The sequence below is a fragment of the Rhinolophus hipposideros genome (assembly GCF_964194185.1).
Source record: "Rhinolophus hipposideros genome assembly, chromosome: 9".
In the NCBI taxonomy this organism is placed as follows: Eukaryota; Metazoa; Chordata; class Mammalia; order Chiroptera; family Rhinolophidae; genus Rhinolophus; species Rhinolophus hipposideros.
The window spans coordinates 6,917,373-6,934,299 of record NC_138055.1 but is presented as its reverse complement, the minus strand read 5'-3'; the positions used below and the strand labels follow the sequence as shown (position 1 = coordinate 6,934,299).

Genomic DNA, 16,927 nt, shown 5'->3' with positions numbered 1-16,927 from the left:
TGTGCACTCCGTACTTTGTCACATGTGACTAAATGCTTTCATACTCAGGGTGGACTTCGTGGGTGTGTGACCTGTCTTGTGCTTGGTTTAATGCTTTGGTGTCAACCGTTTTGAAATTTTTAATAAATTGTGAACAAGAAGTCCCCATCTTCATTTTGTACTGGGCCCTGCACATTACATGCCAGTCCGGTTCATGTTAAACATCTCATGTGAATCTCAGTCAAAAACAAGCAGAGAAGGTATTGTAATCTTCATTTTTTTAGAAAAGAGACCTTCACTTCCATAAATTTTGGGTACATAACTGATCTTCCTCCCCGGATTAAAAAAACAAAAGTAAATCAAGTCAGCTCAGAAATAAACCTGCGTGTATGTGGTCACTGGATCTTCCACAAGGTGTCAAGACCACTCAGTGGGGAAAGGACAGTCTCATCACCAAGTGGTGTTAGGAAAGCTGGGTATCGACATACAAAAGAATGGAGCTGGACTATTATCTTCTACCACATACAAAAATTATCTCTAAATTGGTTAAAACCTAAAAGTAAGACATACATTATAAAACTCTTAGAAGAAAACTCTTAGAAGAAAATATACGAGGTGTCATCAAAAAATACAGTGAATGTTTACATTTAAAAAATGTATTACATCAAATATATGGTGATGGAAGGAGAACTGACTCTGGGTGGTGAACACACAATGGGATTTATAGATGATGTAATACAGAATTGTACACCTGAAATCTATGTAATTTTACTAACAATTGTCACCCCAATAAATTTTAAAAAATGTACTACAGTAAAAGACACATTGCTATTAACTCCCCTAACATACACCCCTTCACTTCGAACCCACTCATTCCATCGTTCTTGCCACTTTCTGAAGCAGTTCTGGAAGTCCTCTGTCGTGAGTGTCTTTAGTTGCGCTGTCAAGGCTAAATGCCTCGATGTACTGAATGGATTCAAAATGTTTACCTTTCATGGTCATTTTGCCTTTCGGACGAGCCAGATGTCGCACGGTGCCAGATCCAGTTAAGGTGAATGAGAACACACCGTCATGTTTTTATTTGACAGAAATTGTCGTACCAGAAGCGATGTGTGACACGGAGTGTTGTTATGATGGAGGATGAAGTAAAGACACTTACAAAAAAGGGCTTCTGGAACTGCTTCAGAAAGTGGCAAGAATGATGGAGTAAGTGTGTTCGAAGCGAGGGGGAGCACTTTGAGGGGTATTAATGGCAATATGTCTTTTACTGTAAGTTTTTTTATTTAAATATTCACTGTATTTTGTTATTACACCTCGCACAAATGGCCAGCAAGCATATGAAAAGATGCTCAACATCACTAATCATCAGAGAAACACAAATCAAAACCACAGTGAAATGTCACCTCACATTCATTAGGATGGCTACTACCAAAAAACCCCCAGAAAAATAACAAGTGTTGGAGAGGATGTGGAGAAACTGTGCACTGCTGGTGGGATTATAAACCCCTGTGCAGTGCTGGTGGGATTATAAAATGGCACAAGTGCTGTGGAAAACAGTTTGCTGGTTCCTCACAAAATTAAAAACAAATACATGATCCAGCAATCTCACTTCTGGGTATATAGTCAAAGGAATTGAAATCAGGGACTCAAGAGATATTTGCACACCCATGTTCATAGCAACATTATTCACAGTAGCCAAGAGATGGAAACAAACTAAATATCCATCTATAGATAAATGGATAAACAAAATGTGGTCTACACATACAGTGGAATGTTATTCAGTCTTAAAAAGGAAGGAGATTCTGTTATATCCTATAGCGTGGATGAACTTTGAAGACATTATGCTCAGTGAAATAAGCCAGCCACAAAGACACAAATACTCTATGATTCCACTTTTATGAGGCTTCTAGAGTAGTCAAATTCACAGAAACAGAAAGTAGAATGACAGTTACCAGGGGCTAAGGGAAAGAGGGAGAGTGAAGTTGTTATTTAATTGGTATAGTTTCACATTTGTAAGATGAAATGTTCTGGAGTTCTGTTTCACACCAACGTGAATAAACATACTATTGAAGTGTACACTTAAAAATTGTTAAGATGGTAAATTTTATGTTATGTGCTTTTAACACACACACATACACACCCAAGTCAGAAAACTAAGTTACATTCTTTGTAGCCTAACTTTGTGCTAAAACAGTCTCTTAAGAGTATATATGGACCACAAGATAAATGGTAAAATATAAAAACATTTTATACTCAGAAAGCTTTGTTACCTGCAACAAATCCAACTACCAGGTCTTTTCCAGTAGTAGAATGCTGACCTTTGACCCAGGTGGCTTTGAGGCTATTAAAAGTGTAGAAGTAGACAAAGTTGGAGCAGCAGAGACTGGAGATAACTGGAAACCACCCTCGATATGGGGCCAGGCTAGGGGGAAAACACAATAAGTAAAGGTGCTGGACAAAAGCCACTAGAAATGGGCAAAATCCCAGGACAGGCTGATCATCATTCACATATTCTCCAAGTTCAGTCCTACACTGTACTGTACCCCAAACTGTACACACATCTTACATTCTGAAGGATACCCAAACCAAGAAATCTTTTCTAGCACCTAATGATACCAAAGAAACAATGGCTGATTTACTGCTTTCCCTCCTTTAATAAATTAGTATGTAAAATTAGAGACAATTTCTTCATGGCTGTTAGTTAATATAGCATCGTTCACATTTTATTATAAGGCAAGAACATTTAAAATGAAGTAAATATAGAAAATAAGTGCAAAAAAAGGAAGTGATGTGGGCACGTTATAAGGGCACAGGAACCAGACTGAAGAGGCTCCCACTGGCCAAACCTGGGGTGATTTAAGCACCAAAATAATAAAGTATAGTAATCAATAGTAAATCACTGGTAACACAGAATTTTTTGTCTGTACTGATACTAAATAAAGTATTTCCTCATAGACTGTTTGTAGTTGCAACAGAGGAAAAGCAAAACTATTCAGTGGCTAACTTAAATATTAAGGGCATAATTCAATGAAGAGCAGGTGGACACTACGTGACACCAGATGTGATACTCTGAGGAGGACACAGTGTCACCTGTGCGTTATTCTGGCACAGAATGCACAGCCTCAATCTAATCACGAAGAAATACAAGGCAAACAAAATGAGAAGCATTTTATTTTCAAAAAAGGAAGAGGGGAGCTATGTTCTTTAAAGATGTCAATGTCATAGGGGTAAAGGGCTTTTATGTACGGTATGAAAAACTTACTCTCAAATAATTGTGAAAAAATGTGTGTGTGGTGTGTGTAATAAAGAGAGAAGGGCGAGGGAGAGAAGAAGGGAGAGAGAGAGAGAGAGCGAGGACACAATGGCAAAAAAATGAAATAAAGTGTTCACAATGGGTGAATCTGGGTAAAGCATATAATGGTATTCTTTGTACTATTTTTAGTTTTGCAACTTTTTGTAAATTTGAAATTATTTCCAAATAAAAAGTTAGAAATAAAAGATGTACCTAATCTGTCTGAATGCATCTGCTAGGAATGAACTAAAAAACTATTACCTTCTTTGGTTTACTGTACATACAAAAGAGCATTGGTTTCATGGAAGACTCAAGAATCAACCACAGAACTTTAAGGAAATGAAATAACGATGCACTTACAAGTCAGGCAATTACAAATTCACAACACTATAAGGCTCTGAGAATGGACAGAAAGGAGTGTAGGCCCGTGAATGTCCTAACAACCTGCTTTGTCTAACAAAATTGAACAAGGTAATTAATACTCACAGGCCTTCTTCTTTAATGATCTCCAGGAGCACCATGTGTGTAGTTTTGGACTTTCTTTTCTCATCAACTACAAGATGAAAGAGCATCTATTATTCATGAACCATAAGCATTTAAATTCCACACCTAATTTCCAAAGTAAAAGATGTGACAGAAGACATTTATTTCTTATATTCATAAGGCTCTCTTGTTTTTCTCAAAGTTCTATATTCTCATTTTAATTTTAACATCTTACAAAGTAGAGCGGAAATAAACTACCATCTCCCTTTAAAAGAAGAGGTACAAAAGCCATGAAGGACACATGTAGTTGGCAGTAGAGCCAGGATTAAAATTCAAGTTTCCGAAGTTTTAGCCTTGTGCTCTGTTTCCTAATATAAAAACTAAAAGATCTCAAAAGGATGAGAACTCTGCTTTTCTTGGCATTCTCACTGAAAACAAAACCTACTTCAATCAACTCAAATTTCATACCCATATTTGAAGAATATTTTGAAAACATAAAAATGTGGAAATGAACCAATTTTTTTAAAAGACACATTTATTCAGTGCCATGATTGGACCATTACATCTAGCAATCAACAGCATGGGTGCAAAAAAAAACAAACAAAAAAACCCCTACATTAAAACACTATGTTGAAACGCTTTACACTTTCTACAGAACAGAAACTAAAATAACCTATTATACAATTAGTCACAAATACAGTCCTCGAGTTTTTTGCTCATATACATGAGTATTGTCTAAAACATGTCTTCTTTGTAGCAGCTAGGCCCTGCCACCACTGCACTTGGCTGAGTTCATAAATCTCTTGTAACTTGTAGCTTCCGTTACTTCTCTGGCTCTCCTCTCCTGCGGCACTTTGTTTCCTGGCAGGAATTAAAGCCTTCTGTCACTGCCATAGCTGCTGCTGCAGCTGGAACCACCATAGCCACCTTGGTTTCATGGTTTGGCAAAGTATTGGCCACCATGGGAGCCAGAGCTTCTTTCTTCAAAGTTTCCTCCTTTCATGGGTCCAGAATTTGAAGACTGATGGTTGTAACTGCCAAAATCGTTGTAGCTTCTGCCACCTCCAAAACCTGCTTTCATCATTACCAAATCCATTATAGCCATCCCCACTGCCACCAGGTCTTCCACCACGACTGCCACCAAAGCCACCTCAACCACTGAAGTTTCCTCCATGCCCAAAGCTGTCATTCCCACCAAAACCACCTCCTTGACCACCACCGAAGTTTCCAGAACCACTTCCACCTCTTTGGCTGGATGAAGCACTAGCCATCTCTTGCTTAGATAGGGCTTTCCTTACTTCACAGTTGTGGCCATTCACAGGATGGTATTTCTGAATGACAGTCTTGTCTACAGAGTCACGGTCATCAAAGGTTACAAAACCAAAGCCTCTCTTCGTGCCACTGCCTCGGTCAGTCAGATTTCAACCACTTCAGTTTTCCCACACTGTTGAAAATCACCTCTTAGGCGATGTTCTTCAGGGTCTTCTTTAATGCCACCAGCAAAATCTTTTCCACAACGAAGTGGGCACCCGGTCTTTGAGGGTCTTCTCTTGAGACAGCCCTCCTTGGTCCCACAACTTCCATCCACCTTTTCTGGCCTTGCCTTCATGGCTGCATCCACCCCCTCCTTGGAGGCACAGGTGACAAACCCAAAGCCTTGGAGTGCACGGTGTTTGGACCTCTCATCACCCACAGTCAGTGAGCATTCCCCATTGCTCAGAATAACTCACTGGTTGACTCTCATCGGTTGCTTTAAAACTCAAACCTCTAACGAAGAACATCTGCAGCTGTTTGGTCTCTTTGGGAAACTTAGACATGAAGACCCAGGAGGGGAGACTTTAAAGGTGCTTACTCCACGGTGTCCACCAAACAAAGCTGAACCAGTTTTTTAAGAGTTAAAATTGGTACCTGTATGGCTTATAGGATGGCAAATTAGGAAACCCATATAGCAGGAAATCTGGCGATAACTATCAAAATTATAAACACATTTACCCTTTGATCCTCCAATCCCACTTCTGGGGATTTATCACATAGAATTTACAGAGTAGTATATGAACACTTCTGTCTATTCTACCAATCAGAAGAAACAACCCGAGAATCTACAATCGGAAAAGGGTAAACAGATTATGGTGCATCCACACCATGGAACATTCTAGAACTTTAGAAGAAAGGATAAAGAAGCTCCCAATGTTTGGATTCCCAAAGCATCCACAATATGCTATTAGGCAAAAAATGCCACGTACAGAACAGTGTGAAAAGTATGCTTTTTGTGTAGGTAAGGGATAAAAGAATATATATTCTCATTTGCTTGTTACTCCATAAAGAAACTCTGCAAGGCTATTTGAGAGACTAATGAAGACATTACGTGCAGGGGAGAGAAAGGGAAAAGGGCAGACCAGAGTAAGATTTTTCATTGTATTGTACATCTTTTTATATTTTTTCATTTTTGAGTCATATTAATAATTTTGAGTCATAATAAATAATTTTGAGAATGTATTATCTATCTAAAAACCTCTAAAATTAATTTAAAATGGTAGTTATGAAGGGTTTTAACATAGGAATTAGTTTTTTCAAAGCTCATCTTACTCTTATCTCTTCATGTAAGTTCTGGCATAGGTTTATAATGTCGAGTTGAAAAATACTGAGAGAAAAACAAGCAGGAGTTAGAGAGAGCTGCACAGTCCCATAACGTGCAAGAGGCGAGCTGGGACTGCATGTCCAGCTTAGCAATGACAGCAGGTGTGTGGCTGCACTATGCTTCCTATTCTCTCTTTTCTTCCGATAAAATCAACCCCCAGCACAAACTCGGCAATTTGTGCCGTAAAAAAAGTCATTTTATTTATTAGAAAGAATTGCAATGATTCAAAATTATTAATGCAAGCCCATCAGATCATTTCAGATTAGAAAATGGCTGAGGTTTCTCTGTTAATTAGGAAATAGCAGCGATGACAGGGTTCTAGTCGGTGAAAATGAACAGATCTCTAATGAAGCGGAACACCCTCTGTTAATTTAGAGCTTACTAGAGAAATAGGTTGGCTTCCTGACACAAATGAACAGGAATATGATGACTATAAAAGATCCTCACCTTGAAGTCGAAGTCGAGCAGTATCCAAGGGAAAAAACACGGTCATTGCTGTCACGCTTCCCTGAAAAGTTCGAGAAGCCTTTAGTCTTTACTGCATCACAAGATAATGAGCCACAACTTCTAAGTGAACCAAAGTCCACTATTAACAATGGTCAACTTAGATCTTCAGGGAATACATACAATATTTTAACCTAGTGGGATTATTATTGCTCAAACTTCCATAGTTATGTACTTACACAGAAGTATTACATTTCCCAGTAGAAATATCTTTCTCTCTCTCTGATATTAAAAAAAAAAGAAAATTTAGTGGGTCCCTGGAGATGACAATCTTTGGGGTTTGCAACCTAGGACACATGTCAAAGATAGCAGGTCAATGGATTTTTAACCTTTCACAGGCCAGCTGCTGCTCCTATGCTCTGAAACCAAAATATCCAGTAATCAAACAAACACATACTTCTATTCTCTGTGCTTAATCAATATATTCACCACAAAGTAAAAGAAGTGTAAGAATCACACTGTTCGTTATGAGTTTTGTTTGATGTGTTTTACATGAAATAGGGGCAATCTCTAGGCTAAAAATTCTATAAATAATTCATTCAAGGTAATGTAATGACAAAAATTACCAGGGGGAAAAAAAGCCAACAACTGGTCTTTCCATTCATAAGATCCTATGACAGATAAAAACCACAAGCCTATAGTTAGGGATGAAATTACATGCATGAAATCTCTACTTGGGTTTATGATTCTTAACCCAGATGCAGGCCCCACCACCGGTGTATATTCTCAGGTAGAAGATCAAGTTTTAGGCTACTAATCTAATAATGATTACATACAATATTTTAATCACGATAACAACTGGAAACTAGGTCAGCTTCATAGGTAAGAACAAAATTTTGTTAGGTCTCATCTATTTAAATAGGTCTGTCTGCTTGACAGAGAGAACACTGTGTCGTTCTTTTAGTATTCTCCAAAACTCAGACTACATGTTACCACCCCCTACCCATCAGGGTATCACTGGTTATGTATTCCTCTATGTTCCCGCAGCCCTTGTTTATGTCTCTGACGGCACTTACATGACTGTGAAAATTATAGTGAAATCTAACTCCCACCATAGTAAGAATATTCATTCTCTCTTTGGATAGAAGAGATTCTTAATAATTGTTTATTAAATTCACTCTTTCAGTTATTTATGCTTTTTGATGACTCCAACAATAATGTTCTTTTCTAGTAAGGACTAGATAATATTTAATGTCTCAAGAAACAATGGACCTACAAAGGTTTATAGTCTACAAATCTATGCTTGGGCACCCTTGTTCACCTTACAGGCAATTTCCAAGAAAAACAGGGGCTGGAAAGCTGGAGAACGCTAATTAAGGTCACTAAGGCTGTGGCATTTACTTCCTACCGCATGGTACTACACGTCTATGTCAGGTATGTCAGATATTGCACAGACAGGGACCCTCCAGGCAGAGAAGTCCTGCCTGGAAACTACTTTTGCAAACAACTAGCCACCTCCATCCCTCTTCCCTGCCAGCTTCCCACGGACACCAGAAGGTTCCTAATGGAGAAGCCCCTGCCTACCTACCTTGAATTCTACAAGCAACGTACATCTTATATCAAGATAAAGAGAACAGTCAGCACCAACAACTCAAAGGTCTATTATCTTCTCAAGGAGTAGCATAAATAATTCAAACCAGTAAAACTAAGTAACGCTTTTTAAATTTTATTAGTACTGGAAAGACTGGATCAAGATGGTGAACTGAGAACCCACGATTGCCTCCTTCCCATTGCAATCACTAATAATGACAGAAAAGATTTATATATAAAGGCATTGTAGAGAAAATCAAAGAGGGGGTCTGATTGGTGGACCAGAAATGAAAAGGATTGCAGAGTGAGGCTGTTTTGAGACAAGAAATCACAGGCTAAAACACACAGTAGACAGGTATGGTAGACGGATAATGGCCTTCTGAGAGATGCCCATGTCCTAACCCCGGGTACTGTGAACATGTGAGACATTACACTGCACGTTGCTAATCACTGACCTTAAAGAGATTGCTGTAAGTCAACTGTAATCTAAAAAACAAATAAATTTACTAACAATTGTCACCCCAATAAATTTAATTTAAAAAATAAATAAATAAATAATAAAAAACAAATAAAAATAGAGATCATTCTAGATTATCTGATTACCCGTGTAATCACATGGGTCCTTTAAGATAGAAGAGTGAGGCAGAAGAGTAGGTGAGAGTAAGGCAATGTGAGGACTCAATTTGTCATTGCTGGTTTGAACATGGATGAAGGGGCCACTAGTCGAGGAACATGGGCGGTCTCTAGCAGCTGGAAAAGGCAAGGAAACAGTTCTCCCCTAGAGCCTGCAGAGAGGAATACAGCCCTGCCCACACCTTGATTTTAGCTCAGAGACTTGCATCCAACGTCTGACCCACAGACCTACAGATTTACATTTGCTTTGTTTTAAGCCACTCAATCTGTGGTAATTGGTTACAGTAGCAACAGAAAATTAACACAACAGGATTACTACTAAAGGAGCTCTGGGGCAACTCTGTGCTTGACGAGCTGGGGGTACCATGGCAGTCACAGCCAGGTTGTGCCAGTCCCCGGGAACGTGGGAACATGGACTCGACTCAGGTGAGTAGGCACACTCCAAACAGGAAACTCCACACCCAGAAAGCGAACCACTGCCACCCCTTGCCAGGAGCCCAGGACCACCTTTTCACTACAATCCCTGGCAGGGGAAGGGGTGTGGAGTGGGGAAGAAATGAAAACCTTACCAGTTTACACTATTTAAAGAAAAGAGGGGCCGACCCGGTGGCTCAGGTGGTTAGAGCTCCATGCTCCTAACTCTGAAGGCTGCCGGAAGGCTGCTGGTTCGATTCCCACATGGGCCAGTTCAATTCCCCGAGTCCCCCAATGGATGGTGGGCCCCACCCCCTGCAACTAAGATTGAACAGGCACCTTGAGCTGAGCTGCCGCTGAGCTCCCAGATGGCTCAGTTGGTTGGAGTGCGTCCTCTCAACCTCAAGGTTGCCGGTTCGACTCCCGCAGGGGATGGTGGGCTGCGCCCCCTGCAATGGCAACTGGACCTGGAGCTGAGCTGCGCCCTCCACAACTGAGACTGAAAGGACAACAACTCGACTTGGAAAAAAAAAGTCCTGGAAGTACACACTGTTTCCCAATAAAGTCCTGTTCCTCTTCTCCCAATAAAATCTTTAAAAAAAAAAAAAAAAAGACAACACACACACATATCCCTTTTTGTGGCTGAGTAATATTCCATTGTGCATATATACTATATTTTGTTTATGCATTCAGAATTTTTTGGAATGAGATTAAGAGGCAGTGGGTACATGACATTATGAATGTACTAAATGCCACTGAATTGTACCCTTTAAAATGGTTAATTTTATGTGATGTGAATTACTCCTACATTTTTTTAAAAAGTATTTAATCTTCACAAGAACTTGATGAGTTAAGTACTATTATTCTCTCCATTTTACAGATGAGGAAACAGATACTGACAAGTTTCACAACTTTTCTAATGTCATACACTTTGGAACTGACAGATCAGGCAGCCTAGCTCCAGAGTCCACACTCTTAACCAGTCTTGTAATTGAAACTTTTAAAAAATTACTAATATTTAAAAAAAACTAGATGATGTAATACAGAACTGTACACCTGAAATCTATGTAATTTCACTAACAATTGTCACCCCAATAAATTAAAAAAAAGAGAGATAGCAATATTCTAAAAAATAAAAAATAAAAAAACTAGTAAAAAAATTAAAAGGTACTAATATAGGGCCCATTTTATGTGTGAAATATTTTTTTGTGGACTAGTATGAAAACCCAGGATAGAGTCTGGCACAGCATAAGCCCTGAGCTTGTTAATTTATGTATGACTATGCACATACAAATAAAGTTAATAACCATAAGAAAATGTATACCAAAGGCTAAAAGTAAATTTGGAACATAGCTATTCTGTACATCAGGGACTTGCTATATTTGTCTCTTTGCCAAGCAAACACACAGCTGACTATTTTCATAAGCAGCTCTTACCTGAAGGAAACTATTTCTTATATATGTGAGTCATATGCCAAGCTATATAAACACATGACTTTTCAGAATTTGAATTAAATCCCTCTTTTCATAAATACTCAGTTTTGTTTTTTTCTCTCTAGGGCTTATGTAAAATTTGAAGGCCAAAATACCAAGAAAATAACCACAATGTGCAACACTGTTGTACCAGAGAGGCATAAAAATAAATCCATTGTTTTGAGTCCCACAGAATTCTAACCATCTGAGGGGGAGTTCTATTGCCAACAATTACAATTTGCAAGAATCCATTTCCAGAGAAATAAACCTTCTCATATCTCACCCAAAACAAACATTTTTAGTCATAATATTCTACCATCTCCCTCTGGCATTTAACCATTAGGTGTTGGGAAAACAAATTAATTCCTACACAGCATTGGCACCTAGAGCTGGAAAAGCCTCCACCTAGCAGTGGAGTGAGTCCATTCACCTGATAACTGAGGAGTCAGGCCAGGGGAGTTATGAGGTCTGCCCCAAGCCGGAGTGGCAAAGGCGAAGCTGGACATGAACCAAGCTCTGACTCCTAGTTCTACAGTTCACTGTTCCACCTCAGTTCTCAACCCTTTTTCAATCAAGACATAAATGACTTTTAACTTTCAGTCTTTTCTACCACTCATAAAAGTGTACACAATACAAATACACACACAAATTTGGAAAAATCAAACCTGAAATTCTTAACAGTGATTATATGGGAGGAGGAAAAGGTGGCTTCCAACTCCTACGTTATTAATCTCTACACATTTTTTTAAACAATAAACATGGATTTGTTTTAGTTTTGAAGTGGGAAAAAAGCAAATATTTTTTTGAAAGACATCAGAATACAAGAAAATAATACAGGCTAGGGATTCTGAATGTATAGTGTGGTGGTCTTTGAAGTCCCCAAACCCATTCAGGAGTCTGCAAAATCAAAACTATTTTCATACGGATGCTATGGCGTTATTTGTCTTTTTCTTATTCATTTTTTTCACAGTAAAGGTTTTCAGAGGCTACATGTGTGATATTGTAACGGACTGAATGCAGAAGCAGATAAGAGAATCCAGCTACCATGTTTCCCCAAAAAAAAGACCTAACCAGAAAATAAGCCCTAGCATGATTTTTCAGGATGACTTCCCCTGAACATAAGCCCTAATGCGTCTTTTGGAGCAAATCTTAATATAAGACCTGGTCTTATTTTCAGCAAAAAACAGTATCTTCTATTAAGTCAAACATTAGAGAGGTTTGCAAAAATATAAAACAATGCCATTTACTATCTTTTTGGAAAACAATGATTTTAAAAATGTTACAAATATTAACATGTAGTAGGTTTAATTTTTTTAAAAAATAGAGTATTTTATTCTCATTTATAATTAGATGGCAATTGAGTTTAATTTTCTACTTGATTTTTCCTCTTTGTAAATAAAAAAAAAAATTACAAGTTTTAAAGAGCCAATGTCTGGTTATGTTTTCAGAAAACATAATTAGATTAATTCATTGATGGTGTATTCAAGTTTTTCCTTATTAGTTCCAGAAAATTCACCGACCTTTTGTCCATTTTTAAAAAATTGGCAGGTTGGCATGCATTTGACTTCACTCTCTGAAGCAACAGCCTGACAGTCATCCACATCTACTTCAAGGAACACCGCATTGGAACACTTTTCAGACAGGGAATGATCATTTTGCAAGGCCCACACCACGTGGCTGAGAAGTCACCGATTACGAGCTTATTTCCTGCACTGTTCAAGGCTTCCTCAAAAGCCATCTTGCTCTCGATCTGCTTCACCATTTTGGCGGCTGAGGTCTGACAAGTGACAGCATGAAGCGATGGAAGTGAATGCAAAGTGCTGTACTAAGCTTCTAATTTTTTTCTGATATATAGTCATTCCTGCTTTCCTTTTTAAATATTTTTTTCAATTACAGTTGACATACAATATTATATTTGTTTCAGGTGTACAACATAGTGATTAGACATTTATATAACTTACAAACTGATCACCTCTCTATGACTATTTTGTAACAACCAATTTGTAGTTCTTAATCCATTCCTTTTTCACTCACCCTCCAACTCTGCTTCCAGCTGGCAACCATCAAAATGTTCTCTGTATCTGAGTTTGTTTCTGCTTTGTTTATTTTGTTCTTTAAAGTCCCCATATAAGTGAAATCATGAGGCATTTGTCTTTCTCTGATTTATTTCACTCAGTACAGTACCCTCTAAGTCCAATCATGTTGTTGCAGAAGGCAAGATTTCATTCTTTCTTTCTTATGACTAAGACATATTCCATTTTACCATCTCTTCTTTATCCACTCATCCATTGAAGGACACCCAGGCTGCCTCCATGTCCTAGCTACTGGAAATAACGGTGCAATGGATATATGGATGCACATGTCCCTCTGAAGTAGTGGTTTTGGGTTTCTTCAGATAAATACCCAAAAATGGGATTACTGAGTCCTTCTCTGTCTCTTGTTATAGCCTTTGTGTGTTTTCTTAAAAGATTTTATTGGGGGAGGGGAACAGGACTTTATTGGGGAACAGTGTGTACTTCCACGACTTTTTTCCAAGTCAAGTTGTTGTCCTTTCAGTCTTAGTTGTGGAGGGCGCAGCTCAGCTCCAGGTCCAGTTGCCGTTGCTGATTGTTAGGGATGCAGCCCACCATCCATTGCGGGACTCGAGGAATTGCACTGGCAACCTTGTGGTTGAGAGCCCACTGGCCCATGTGGGAATCGAACCGGCAGCCTTCGGAGTTAGGAGCATGGAGCTCCAACTGCCTGAGCCACTGGGCCAGCCCATAGCCTTTGTTTTAAAGTCTATTTTGTCAGGTATAAGTATTGTTACCCCACCTTTTTTGTTTCCATTTTCATGAAATATCCTTTTCCATCCCTTTACTTCAGTCTGTGTGTGTCTTTCAATCTGAAGTGAGTCTTTTGTAGACAGCATATGTATGGGTCTTGTTTTCTCATCCATTCAGGCACCCTATCTATTGACTGGAGTATTTAATCCATTTACATTGAAAGTAACTGTTGATAGATACATAGTTATTTCCATTTTATTATTCATACTCTTGATCTTTTTTTTCTTCTTCTTAAAGAAGTCTCTCTAACATGTCTTGTAATACTGGTTTGGTGGTGATGAACTTCTTTTTTCTCTTGTCTGGGAAACTCTGTCCTTCAATTCTAAATGATAGCCTTGTTGGGTACCGTAATCTTGGTTGTAGGTCCTTGCTTTGCATTTTGTGTCAGTCCCTTCTGGCCTGCAAACTTTCTGTTGACAGTCTTATGGGAGCTCCCTTGTAGTTAACTACTTTTCTCTTGCTGCTTTTAAGCCTCTCTCTTCTTTAACCTTTGCCATTGTAATTATGATGTGTATTGGTGTGGACCTCTTTGGGTTCATCTTGTTTGGGGTTCATCTTGTTTGGGACTCTCTGCACTTCTTGGGCTTCTATATCCATTTCCTGCAACAGGTTAGGGAAGTTTTTCATCAGTTTCTTCAAATAGGTTTTCAATTCCTTGCTCTCTTTCTTCTTCTGGTACCCCACCGAGGTGAATGTTGGTACACTTGATGTTGTCCCTGAGGTCTCTTAAACTATCGTTTTTGGTTTTGTTTTGCTCTTTTAATTGGGTGTTTTCTACCTCAACTTCCAAAACATTAATTTGATCCTCTGCTTCATCTAATTTACTTTTGATTCCCTCTAATGTATTCTTTATTTCGTTATTGTATTCTTCATTTCTGCCTGGTTCTTTTTTATGCCTTCTATCTCTATTTTTATGTTTCCTATCTCTTTGTTGATGTTCTCTGAGATCACTGAACATTATTATACCAGTGTTTTGAATTCTGCATCTGGTAGATTGCTTGTCTCCATTTTGTTTAGTTCTTTTTCTGTTCTTTCATTTGGGACTGCTTGTTTCCCATTCTGGCTGCCTCACTGTGTTTGTTTCTATGTACTTGGTAGGGCTGCTATGTCCTCCAGTCTTAGTAGAGTGAACTTATGCAGTAGGTATCCTGTGGTGGTCTCCCTGGTCACCAGAGCTGGGTGTTCCAGATGTGTCCCTTGTGTGGGTTGTGTGTACCTTCCTGCTGTAGTTGAGCCTTAGTTGCTGTTTGCATGTCAATGAGATGGACTGACCCTTGGGCTGATTGGTTGTGAGGATTGGCTGTGACTACAGTGGAGAAGCTGTTGTGCAGAAGCTGACACTATGGAGCAGGATTCTGTATGCCCTTAGTTGTAGCAGGACTCTGGTGCCTGCCCAGTCTGCCTTTTGGGTGTGTTGCCTGCAGAGGCAGCTGGGTGGTTCTCTGGCTTGGTCCAAAGCCAGCCACGGGTTGTGCTAGTCCTGAAGCTTCTTGGGAGGGGCCCCAACCTAGGCCAAGTTCAGCAAGAGTCTGTGCCCTGCCCAGGGCCACATGGCATTAGCCACAAAGCAATCCATAGATGGCAGCCACCCGTGCTGAGCTTGGAGGTACCTGGGATAATTTTAGCCATGAACCGAGGACAGCTGCCACTAGTGCTGGGCTTGGAGTTGCTCATCAAGAGATACGAGGCACTCCAAGGCCTGATGCTGTTTGTTTGGTTTTTGTGAACTTTTGAGAAATGTCAGAAAAGTTTGCAGTATCAGCCAAGACAGGCTGTTTGGATGAAAAAGACACTGGAAGCAACTTGGGTGGGCCCAAAAGTTGGGTTGAGTGGGGTCTCATGGAATCACCAGGGCAGGGCGAACAGTGTTAGGCAGGTTTGTTGTGACTCAGATGTGGAGTGCTCCTGCATCTGTATACTGGGAAGGGGGAGGGCTCAACAAAGAAATAATGGATTCTGACAGCTCTTTCTGTCTGGAAGAAAGCTGCTCCTTCAGCCCTTGTCCTGAAGCCAGACAATTCAGTTCCTTCCTGTATGTCCCTGAAACCTTTTGAGTGGCTGACCCAGTGCTGGCACTCAGAGTGAGTGAGTCCATCAACCAGTAAGTCTGTGTGTGAGCCCTTTAAGTGGGACACCTGGGATTCCAGCAGCCCTCTGTCTCACTAAGCCACAATCTCCGCTTGTTTCCACAGCCAGAAGTTCTGTGGACTTCTCTTCCTGGCACTGGAGCCCTGGGCTGTGGAGCCTGGTATGGGGCTGGGACCTCCCACACCTCTGTGGGGACCTCCACAGCCAAGATGTCCCTCCAGATTCTTAATCCCCACTCAAGTGTGGGACCAATCCATTCTGCATCTCTGCCCCTTCTACCAGTCTCAAGGTGGTTTCTTCCGTATGCCCTTAGTTGTAGGAGTTCTGTTCAGCTAGATTTCAGGCAATTCTCAATGATGGCTGTTCTGTAGTTTAGCTGTAATTGTGATATAGTCATGAGAGGAGGCAAGCACAGCACTTACCCACTCTGCCATCTTGACTGGAAACAGTCCACTCCTGCTTTCCTTTAAATTTGCATGATATAACTTTTTCCATTATTTTTACTTTATTCTCCTTATATTATTGCAGTTGAAGTGAGTTTCTTTATGACAGTGTATAATTGTGTCATGTATTTTAATTCCATCTGCCAATATGTCTTTTAACTGATGTATTTAGATCGTTACACTTAATATAATTGATATGTTAGGGTTTAAGTTACCCATTTTTTTTTCCCAAAATTTTGCTTTATGCTTCCTTTTATGGCCTTCCTTTGTGTTGAGCTTTTGGTTTTTTTTTTAAAAAAAAATTCCATTTTGATTTACCCCACCTAATAACTTGATCAACAGATTGTAGCAGAGGTGATTTTTTTAAGACTTCCAAGACTAAACTCTAGAAATATTTAAGCTTCCACTTTGGCTCTTTGAGTGCTGGCTCCTGGACTACTTACTCTAATAGAAATATAGTGCTTCTTCCACTATCAGCTTTCCAAAGAAGAAAAGCTTCTTGGCTGAACTCAGACATAATATTTTCATGATTCAAGGACCATATGCCTTTTTCCATGGGAGAGAAACTCTTGAAATGGGCTGTTTTTCTGGATTTTTGGTACCCATCCTTGAACTTTACCACAACC

At 39.5% G+C, this 16,927-nt stretch overlaps 1 protein-coding gene and 1 pseudogene across 2 annotated transcripts in view; both read right to left on the bottom strand.

Annotated features, from left to right (window-relative positions):
* The window catches only part of SLC25A17 (solute carrier family 25 member 17), a 48,954-nt gene that overhangs the window by 17,823 nt on the left and 14,204 nt on the right, over positions 1-16,927 (bottom strand). The window contains exons 2-4 of the mRNA XM_081058354.1: positions 6,840-6,900; positions 3,758-3,824; positions 2,250-2,401 (exon numbers count right to left, since the gene is read on the bottom strand). Of these exons, the coding sequence (XP_080914480.1) occupies positions 2,250-2,401; positions 3,758-3,824; positions 6,840-6,900 (280 nt within the window). The remainder of the gene's footprint in view (positions 1-2,249; positions 2,402-3,757; positions 3,825-6,839; positions 6,901-16,927) is intronic.
* LOC308501660 (thioredoxin-like) lies at positions 12,403-12,707 on the bottom strand (annotated as a pseudogene). Its single transcript has one exon. The product of its transcript is annotated as a thioredoxin-like (transcript).